The sequence below is a fragment of the Dendrobium catenatum genome, unplaced genomic scaffold (assembly GCF_001605985.2).
Source record: "Dendrobium catenatum unplaced genomic scaffold, ASM160598v2 fragScaff_scaffold_1472, whole genome shotgun sequence".
Lineage (NCBI taxonomy): Eukaryota > Viridiplantae > Streptophyta > Magnoliopsida > Asparagales > Orchidaceae > Dendrobium > Dendrobium catenatum.
The window spans coordinates 338359-349733 of NW_021319934.1; the positions used below are offsets into that span (position 1 = coordinate 338359).

The 11375-nt window shown below is 32.2% G+C and overlaps 1 protein-coding gene across 2 annotated transcripts in view; it reads left to right on the top strand.

The window, feature by feature from the left end:
- Positions 1–2546: 2546 nt before the first annotated feature.
- LOC110116435 (CAP-Gly domain-containing linker protein 1) overlaps positions 2547–11375 on the top strand; it is a 15072-nt gene continuing 6243 nt past the window's right edge. Inside the window, exons 1-6 of one of the 2 annotated variants that reach the window (XM_020849999.2) lie at positions 2547–2686; positions 2824–2859; positions 2955–3008; positions 3127–3180; positions 10221–10274; positions 10352–10423. In XM_020849999.2, coding sequence (XP_020705658.1) covers positions 2627–2686; positions 2824–2859; positions 2955–3008; positions 3127–3180; positions 10221–10274; positions 10352–10423 — 330 coding nt within the window. In that variant the 5' untranslated portion in view covers positions 2547–2626. Of the gene's footprint in view, positions 2687–2820; positions 2860–2954; positions 3009–3126; positions 3181–10220; positions 10275–10351; positions 10424–11375 lie in introns of both variants that reach the window. The other variant, XM_020849998.2, reaches the window with a different exon arrangement.

The following is an 11375-nucleotide window of genomic DNA, read 5'->3' on the forward strand; positions in this document are numbered from 1 at the left end:
TGTAGACTAGTGTATTACTAGATATTACTATGTATTGATATGTATTAGTTGTGTATTGTCGAGTATTAAATAGTATACAATAATATACATGTAATATACACCAATATACATCAATACAAAGTGTATTGCTGTCGAGATAGGGTGTGAATTTTAGTAGGGGAGAAGAGTAATATAAAGTGAGAGTCTCTGAGCTAGTTTACTTGGGTTGATGAGATAGGGTGTCCAACCACTCGCCTACATACTCAATCTCAAGGAGTTGGATATAGAAGAAGGAGAATAATAAGAAAAAATAGAAGAAGAATTTAATAGCTAAAGCTACCTCTGAGACTTGATCCTAGAGCCTAGAATTTGAACCCTTAATACAAGCACTCTACATACCTTTTATAGGCCTCTTAAGCACCCATAATCAATGCATTGCCAATGCTTGATGTGTTTACCAAGTGATATAGATCGTGGAGAGAATGATAGCTGTTGACCTCGATAACTCCATCTGCTCTTCCATCGGCCTGCTTGTGTCGATTGTAAAGGCCTACGACCACTTTGTCCTACGGGATAGTGTGATCGTATCCTTTGCATTCGAACCACACGAGCGGAACCCTTTCGGAGACCCACAATAGCTATGTAATATGACCTATCACATCATGAGATAATGGATATGTGATAGTCATGGCAAGCTATTTAGGGGTTGGTTGGCTATTGTGACACCTATCCTAGTTAATTAGACTTGGACAATTGGAGTGGTGCTGACTCTGGTAGATGAATGTTGGTTGAGAATGTCAGCTAGAGATTATTCTGTGCGGACGTTGAACACAATTTACTATATGGAGATCAACCAGAATGAGCCACATCAGCGGTACCGAGCAGTACATAATAGGGGGTAACGTGGCGCATTCTAGTTGGTCTCCGAACGGCGTTCGACATCTGTACAGAATAATTTCATCAACTTTAAGCCAAGGTTGGGAACTCGATAATGTGGTTATGAATGGGTTGATTATATTGGATCTAATCCGTTCAGTGAGGTGATTAATCATCTAAGGAATCTAGCTAATGAGCTTTAAGTGGGATTTCATGTCCAAGGATTTTGATTAGGTCAAGCAGACCAAACCATCTAGCCACAGAGATGGTCTTGATTGAGTACAAAAAATGAGGTGCTCCTAACTAAAACAATATATCAAATTAATTTCAAATTTTAAATTTAAAAGTCTAAGTTGAAAATGTGATATATAACCTTAATTATTTTCTACGCTCTTGATTAAAATAAGGAATATCTATCTTATTGTAATTTGATTTCCTCTCAAATTTAAATCTTTCTTCCTTCCCTTACTTCCACACATGAAAGAGTTGATTGGTTGAATAATATCAACTCCATAATATCATATTATTTTGAAGGGGAATTTTCAGACATTTGAAATATTATTATGTATTGTTATATGTAACATTTAAAATTTGGGGGATTTACATACATACCACTTTATTTTGTGTTATTTATATATATAACACCTAAAACTTTAATATTACATTTCTACCACTCATATAAAATTTTAACGCCAAATATATCACTTACATATTTCATTCTTACCACCCATACCACCCTATAAACTTTAATATTTCCTTCCATGCACCCATGTTTGCTTTATGGGTGGTAGGAATGTAATATTAAAATTTTAGGTGTTAGATATGTAAATAGCATGAAATAAAGTGGTATCTATGTAAAACCCCCTTAAATTTTATACTTATATATATAACATCTAAAATTTTAAATCCCATAAAAATATCACTAATATATATTTTGATATGATTACAAGTTTAAAACATTAAATTATAATATATTTTAATAAAAAATTTGGTATTAGATACAGAAATACACACATTTTCTATGGCATGTATGTAAATCCCCCTATCATCAAATATTGGCACTTGATTTGATGACATGTTTACAAAATAATTTCTTAAATCACACATAGTTATTTTATTAGCATAGTGATATTAGGAAACTTAATGAGTAAAATAAAATGCATAAAAATAAGGATAAAAATTTATCATTGATATTTTTAGTAAATATATATTATCAAAGAAGATAATATGAAAATAAAAATGGTTAAATAAAACTATTATCTAAACAATTCTATATTTCAATTGATTATTTTGTTAGTGCTATTTGGCTACAAGATTTAGCTATAATTTATGTTCAATTTTATTAAGTATTATTAGGCATTACTATGTATATAGTACTAAAAAATTTTCAATTTATGTATATAACACGTAAACTTTATTATTTACTCGCACAACACTTAAATTTTTTTATAACAAAAATACCATTCAACTACAAATGAGAATTATATTCCACCCCCCGCACATGTTTCATCGTTGAGTAGGGCTCTTCGATCAAGACAAAGCTCGCTTAATTTATCTAAATATTTTTTTTTGATTTGTTGGTTGACAGTTTTGACTATCAACTAAAAGGTCTAGTTTATGTATGTGATGCCTGTGAGTCTATTTTAATTTATATAAATTTCTAAAATAAATAAATATATACTGAACAGAATACTCCCTCTCATTTGAAACCCCGCGCTCCCCTCCTTCGGCGCTTGCTGAGCTTATTGCCCTAGGGCTTCTCCGAGCTCCTATGGCGGACACCAATTCGAGCCTTTCTCCTTCTCCTGACACTCGTTCTTCTGCATCGCCGGTACGCTCCTCGAAATCTAGCTTAGATCTCCTCGACAGGTTTCTGTACTTTTGAGCTCGTGCCATTGTCATTACCAAGTTTCTACATCCGCTTGTGGTTATTGACTTCGATTCGATATTTTCCTTTGCTTCCAGAAGAGGGATGATCTACGCCCTATGGGAATAAAGATTGCGGTGAGATGGAAATTTTCCATATTCATCTTGCTATATTCATTATAATTTCGTGGAGGATTTTCCTCAGTCATTTGCTCATCTTTAGTTCATGGTAGGAACTAAATGAATCGCAGTCAGAGTTGTTGAATAGGCTGCAAGGTTTGAAACAGGTAAGTTCTCGGGACATTCCTCTAACCGCTACTTCTCTTTGTTCCCCAGCTGTTTTGATATGGTTATTTCATGCGAAAATTTATATATTTTTTATTTTACTGATTTTCTTTGTTGAAGGATTTGCAAGACTGGAAATCTAAATTGGACACTCAAGTCAAGACATATAAGGAAGTTAGTATTCTCTGGTTTCCTAGATGCAATCCGAATATTGTTAATATTATGCTTGGCGTAAAGATCAAACTTGATCTTTTGTAAGGCGTTTATCGGAAGATCTTTCCTGTTTTGTACATGCTTCGCACAGTTGGATCTCTTGGCTGTAGAAATAAGCTCACCAGTAGAAATTCCCCTTTTTTTGGCTATTTCTAGATCTCCCTTTACAATTTTGGAAAAGTACATCTGAATCTGTTCTTTTTAATGTGGTCCTTTTATAGCATTTATTTTCCGCATTCTGCGAGCTTTATGATTAATAATGCTGTTGAAACACAAATGAACCTGTATAATAACAAACAACTCTTGAAACTATAGCTATTTTACATTGTATTTTAACTCAGATGTTGATATGAACCTTCCTGTAGAAATAGCAAGAAGTGGGGAAGAATAAGATAAGCGGACAACTCTAGCTTGCCCAAGCTCCAAGAAGAACAAAGGGAAAAGAACAAGAACATAGAAGGGAGAGATAGAGACCATCTTCTCTAATTCCTCCTTAATAGGAGTATTTATAGAATACATGAGCTACTAATTCACTTCTAACTAAGTTCTTGCTACGTTACCATTCTTATTAGCCTAATACAGGAATTAATCATCCTCATGTACGTTTGTTAGTAGTATTTGTAAACTTTTTGGAATATACAAGAAGCTACACATGCATACATTTACCAGATTGAGAAGGTGACTTGTCAAATTTTTATAACTTTAACGTGCTTGTAATTTTGTTTATTGACCTTTTTGGGCATTTCAAATGTTCAATTTACCATATACTAATCAAATTGTATTGGGAATTTAGTAGGGGCTTTTCATAATATTATGATGTTAATTTTTTTTGCAAGTCTCGATTGAGTGATATTGCACACTAACCTATAGTTCATGAAAGAGGGTCTTTGGAATCTCTAACTTTTTTAGGGGTTGTTTTGTTTGAAATAAAATGGGTGTGCCATATTCCAAATGCAAGGCTTTTTGAGAATATTGATGTTTGGTTTGGAGTAAAACAAATGCAGTGTAAAATCTTGATGCATTTGAATTCATCCTCTTGTTCAATGTTGGTGTATTTGGAATTCCTCCGATTCGGGGGATTTCAAATACGTTATAAATTTATCACCATTGTCATTGCCCGCAGCTAGCTGCTGCCACTGTCAGCAACTACCTATCTTCGGCTGCTGTCTCCATCACTCGCCTCTGGCCATTGTCGCCACCGCACCCGGTGCCCATTGCCATCCACCAATGTAGGAGTCGCCATCGGCACAACTTCAAAGCATTTCAAATACATTTTATTCCTTTTAGATTGCATTCCTTTTACATTGTATTCCTTTTTTAGCTAACCAAATAGCTCCTTAGTGAAATTTGCCTTTGAATTGAAAATAGTAAATCATTCTTGAGAAAATTGTTCTCAAACTTGATGGTTAGTAAATAGTTTTCATCATCTTTTAATTATCACCTAAACATTTTGGTGTTTTTGGCTGATGGAATACTTTTTATTTTTCAATTCGTGTTTCTCAATAACACTTGACAATCCTAGTTTTGAATATACTATAATTAGTCTCTGATTTTCTTGAGTCGGCTCTGTTTTTCAACATGCTTTATTTTTTGAGGTTGAACTTTCGAGCACTTTTTTTGTGGTTGTATTGGCGTCATCATCCTTGTATGAACTGATCACACTTTAGTGTGTGAAATATGGCTTTGGCATCAAAGAGGAGGATTGGAAAATCATGAAGAAATATACAAGTTTCTTGAAGCAACATCACCCTATTTTTACATAAAACTAGATCAACACAATGGAACTTATGGGTATTGTAGCCTTATTTATGATAACATAACCCCCTACGAATCATGCTATTCTCTTTTATTGGTTTTCGTTTGAGACTTCTATGGCATTAATAAATTAGGTTTTTCTTTTCAAGTGGACTTTGTGTAAACTTTGTCCTAAAATCTCTGTTTGTTAAAATATAGAACCTCATAAATGCTAGCAGTAAGTTTCATGGTAAAATAACTTCTACTAACCCTTGTTTCTTTCTTTTTTTTTTGTTCATATGTTCGTTATATAACTCTTAAAATCATGTGCTGGTGGTACTAGTTTTAATTGGAAACACATGATAATACCGATTTTATCCTAGGCAATTGCTGCATGTTGTCATATGATTATCTTTCTGACCAGGCTTTTCCATAATAGGAAATGTAGCTCATTACGACTTGCATAGTTATATATTTATGGATTTTCAATTTTTATAAATGTTATGCTTATCAGCTAAGTTTTCTCTAATTATAACTTTAACTAGAGATTGGATTAGGTAGTTTCATGAATATGGATGTAAAAGATGTGCTAAGCTGCTCTTATTATTGCTTCCTATTACAACGGCTGGAAATGAAACTCTTAAATGTGTACTTTTGAGAATTTAGGTGCTTGATTCGTTCGCAAGAGACATTGCAGGTCTGGTGAACTATGATGTTTTTTGTTATATCTTTATCCGATGTAGCCAAGAGACCTCAAGCTCTTGTTCTGTAAGTAAGATTTCAACAAGAAGTCATGCAAGGCTGGCAAGAGGACAAAGAATAAGAAATTGAGTTTGTGAATTTGTTTTGATGGATATTTACTTACTATATTTTTTAAATTTACTTTTTCATACTATTGTTTAGTTCTAAGTTTGTGATTTATTTTCTTTGTGAATTATATGAGTTATCCACTTGATTGCAAAGTGACGGTGTTTGAATCTGCTTCACATCCTCAATTTTTTGGGCTTTTTGTGATCTAGTGTGAGTTGCTATGGTTCAAAGTATTGCATGCTTTGGGCAGCTTTTGGTCAAGTATCTATTCCCATGGGCTCAATCCAGTCATACGTAGATATGTGAGGATGAAAAATCATTTTGGTACGTAATGGATTCGTAGGAATTATAGTGAAATTATGGCTTTATCCAAAATTATTTTAGGGATTTTTTTTTTTTCAAAAAACCTTTGAAACCTCATTTTTATCTCTCTCGCCACCCCCTTAGCGGTATTTTGTTCCTCCCACACCTTTTGTTAACAAGGATTAGGCACAGAATTTTGTAGTTAAATAGCATTCCAATCATCATACCATTTGTGTAATACTTTTTTTTAGCATAATGGATGATGAATATTGGATGATGAAAATATTCATTTTTATTCTCGTTCAAGGCCTCACAATAAGTAATGATGTGTGCATTGATTTATTTTATTATTTTTATAACTAAGGACATTAAAGTGATGATGGTTGAGATAGGATTGTATATTATTTCATAACTTTAGGTTAGTTTAAACTTAACCCAATTTAGATTAATTTTAAGTGATGTTTTGATTTGGAGAAATAAAGCATTGCAGCTGTTTTAAGTGGTTTGTTGTAGTTTTTGAATTATTTTTTTAGTGTGTTTGTGGCATGTTGCTGGAGTTTCTGAAGCGGTTTAACAATTGATACCTTTCTTTGAACGGTGAAATACTAAAGAAAATGCATCTATTATATTAGAGATGGTATTTTTTTAAGTTATATGCTCTTGGTTTCGTTTTGTTGTGGCAGTATTTTATCCAAGGGTATGCATTATTGCGAATTTTTTTGCCTGGTTGTTCCTGCGACTAGTGCATGAATTTTGTTCTTATTTATATGGTTGAATGTGTTAAAATTTGAGATTGTTTTGTTACTTGGAGGGCTGTTTCTGGTGGTTTCTGCTGATATGATAAAAAGTTTGGGTATAAAATCAAAAGCTGAATTAATGGTTATCTTATTGGTGATAAATTTAAATTAGTTGATTCCATATTTAAAAGTAGCACATAAATAGTTTTTCATAATTATGATCTTTGGGTCGAATAAAATTCTCTTTCTAGTTTTAATCTTGGAAGTTATGTATGTGACTCTTTTGAATACCATAGACGAACAACTAATTGATTGTAGGAAATTATCTCCTCGTGTTTATGTGATGCCTGATTTTTCTAGTTTTAGTATTTTCATTCCTTATTATTTTTCATCTATCTAATTTGATAGTGACTTGTTTAATATTCTTGAATTTGATCAAATTTGACACATGGAGTTCCATTTGTAGAAATTAAATTTAATTGCTCGTCGATTTTTATATATTTTAAAATCATCATAGAATTTCTTCAATTGTTTTGATAATTTCATCATCATTTGGGTTTTAATTTAGTATTGCTTTGCTACATTTAAAGAAAGGGGTTGTTTGGCGGTTGGAAAAAGAATGCAGTGTAAAAAGAATGCATTGTATTTGAAATGCTTTGAAATTGTTTAGATAAGTGTAAAATAAATGCATGTATATTTTTAATTGTTTGGCTTGAAGTAAAATAATTATAATGTAAAGTTCAATGATGGTGATGGTTGGTGGCCATTAGTGGCGGTGGTGGTTGCTGGCGGCGAAGGCTTACAGTGATGGCGGTGGTGGTAGGTGGTAGCGATGAAGGTGGTCATGTTTGTCGGCGATGAATTAATGGTGTATTTAAAAATCGTCCAAATGATGAAATTCCAAATACACCAAATTAGATGGTGGATTCAAAATACACTAAAATTTTACACCGCATTTGTTGTACTTTAAACCAAATGTCAATTTTCTCAAAGCCTCTGCATTTGGAATATTTTACATCAATTTTACTTCAAACCAATAGACCCAAAGTAAGCATTTAAATTATTTGGTGGATTATGAATCACTAATTTTTTATCTCCTTGCATATACAACACTATACATCATTTGTAGTAAGAAACCTTAATCCTAAGTCATTTTGCATTAGATTGTTATCAAAGATTTAAGTTCATTGCAAAATGTTTCATAGAAACAAGACTAATTATTAGGAAAACTTAACAAATTATAAAAGAGATGATTAAAAACTAATTGGTTGAATTTTTTAACAAATAACATTAACATGATCAAAGAATGAGTGGATATATTAGAAACTAATCAGGTTCCTGTACATTAAGGGCTTCAAAAGTTCTGGCCCCAATCTCTTGTTTGGAGGGAGAGTTTTAAGAGTGTTGTGTGGTCAAATTTTTAGTAGGCAGATTATGTTTAAGATAAGACACTATCTAAAGATTTCACCATAATTTTAGGAGAATTTTATGGTTTGGTTTCAGGTTTTCCATTAGTGTAACTGTTTAAGCTCTGTGGTTCAAAATTATTGTTCTATATTTAAAGTTGATTGTGGGGGAAATGATGTTCTCGATCAAGATCTTATATTTTCATCATCCTAGGTTATCGTGATCTCTAGTCTATATACTCAAGGAAATAATCGACACAACCTGGCTGAAGTGTCCTTATGGGTAGCTATGATTTGCTTTATCCAATTAAACCTTACAAACTTGGGGTGAGTGTTTGTTTAATGAAATAAATTTTAAGTCTGTCTTAGTTAAATTAGAGTTTTATATCCTATCAAGTATACCGTATGATTCATTACTCAAATATGTCTTAATTATTGGGGAATATATGGGCTTTGACTATGATCGTAATTTAATGGTGCTATTTTGCTTCTAAACCATTCAGTTAGAGAGTCTTAATCATAACTGTTTATCTTTGGTGTCATTTGGCAGTAAATTCACCAGTTAGAGGACATGTGTGACATCCTTAATTGTTGGAGATTTTTTGAAACTCAATCGTATTGATATGCTCAATAAGAAATTTACCCTTTGTGAACTGCGGCTATTCTAAAATTTATCACCCTAGATAAATGCTTATGGAGGTTGGATGGATTTTACTTTAAATTTTTTGGATGATAGATTCATTTGAATATTATTTTTTATTATATTTCTTTTTTTAAATAAAATTAAAACTCATAATAATATGTTCTGAGATTTTGGGACATTTATATATATGAAGTTTCCTTTGTTTAAGATTCACTATTAACAAAGACATCATCAAAACGACATTGAAATCACTTGAAGTATTTATATTTGCAACTTGAAATTTTGATTTTGAAAAGGGATTCTTCCGTTGGGATTTTTTCAACACGGTTATTATCAGGGTATTTGAATAATTTTATTTTATTATTTCAACCTTCTCTGCGCACTTGCTTATAAAGAATTGGGTTTGATATGAGTTTATTTCATTTTTTTTGTTCATGCATCATTCTCAAACAATAAGTTTGGATGTTAAGTCTATTTATTGGAGCTTGTGCTTATCAATTTGATCTTTTAGGGACTTGAACATTGTTTAGATAATTTTTTCTTTATTTTAATTAATTAATTTGAAAAAGTGGATTTTTAGTTCAGTTTGTTGTAGCCCAGTGCAACACTATCATATATATATATATATATATTCTTAATTTTTCCTTCCTTTTAAATGGCGTGCACTTTTTGATGCATTTAAACAATGCACTTATACAATTTTTTATATATTTATATAGTATACTTGAGATCTATCTATATGCTTGGGCGCTTTTTGGCATGCCTATGTGATGCACTTGAACGTTTCTCAATGCATTTGCATAGCGTATTCACATGCTCGTTATATACCTTATTTACTGCATTTCTTTAAAAATAGTGGTGCACTTTTCTTAGCTATTGCACACTCTTTGAGATAGTGGCATGCTTCTCGAGGCAATGATATACTTCCTGAGGCAATGACATGCTTCTCGAGGAAATGATACGCTTCTCGAGGTGGTGCATTTGAATTCAAAATAATATTTGATGTGTGTGAGATCTTAAAAATTTTTATATTTAATTGCTTGTAGTGGCATTATCGTGAAAATGCATGTCGATATACTACACATTATAAATTATAATAGAAAATTCTAACTCTTAATCCTGCATCTATTATGCTTTCATTGTGCATTCTTGTTTGTATAGTTGTTGGTGATTTATTGTGGTAAGGGTGCTGCATATTTTGCAATTATATGCGTTTTATTCTGGGTAAACCAGTCATTTAATTAGTGTTTAAGATTACTTATGGTTGTATAGACTTCTATACAATTCATTTAAATTCAAGTTATTGTTGATACAGGAAGCTTTGTATTTATTATGGTCACATTTGTTTGATAGTTCTTCACCATGCAGGAACTGATCGAGCTTAAGAAGGTACTAAATACTGATCTGGATCAACTGAAATCAGTTAAGTTCTCTGAATCCTGTAATTTAGTTATTGCAAACATATAGTGCCTAACCTTATTCACTATTTTTCATACCAGGACTTCCAAGAACTGAGAACCACTTTACAGCAGCAGCAAGATGACATATCTGATAGCTTAAGAAACTTGGGGGTAGTTTTTCTTCTTCTGTTGAAAACTTTGATCCCTGTTATATGCTCTAATTGCACGACATTTCATGTTCAATTTAACATTTGTCTAGCATACCTTGCTTAAAGTTCAAAATGCCTAACTCGTTGAAGTAGTATGCCTCGCGTGTTATCATGCTTAAGGTGATATAGAGGGGTGCGTTGAAGAGTTGGATTCGTGATGAGAAAACAATGAGATAGAAAGAAGACAGAAGTAAAAAAAAAAGATGAATGATTACCTACAGAGTAGGGAGGTGAGTAGAGACGAAGTAACAAAGAAGAAACTCTTAAGGGGTTGCCTGGCTGCAAGTATAATTTAAATAGGATTTAATAAATCTTGTAAATTCAGATTTACTAAATCTTGATGTTGTTAACTCCTAAAAACTATTTGGCACGATATAGGCTAAATCTTGTTAAACTTTGATGAATTATTTTTATTTTATTTTATTTTTAGATTTAAGTTTTTTAACTCCAATAAGATTTTAATAATTCAAAATTTCTTGTTAATATTTATAGTTGATTGATGTTAATTATTAAGATTAATTTATTTTGTAATTTAATGATAGGAAACACTTGGATTTCCAAGAGTTTCTCACCAAAACCAACTAGATCCAAGATGAAAACTGCTGTCCACAACAGTAAAACAGCCAAAAACAGTAGAAAACAGGGAAAATCTGAGAGAAAAATGAAGAAACAACTTGTATTTTACTAATAAATGCAAGGAAAATAGCAAAGATACAAGGATCCTCTATTCGAGAGGAGGATCGCACTCTCCCAATCTCTAGATCTCGATCTAGAGCCCTCACTATCCAAGAAGAACAAAGAAATTCTCACAAAACATGACATAACCCTAATTCCTCTCTTTCTCCCTACTTAATGCATTCTAATTCAAAACAAAAGCAAAAGGACATCTCTACCCTCCCTTCTCCCTCCAAAAA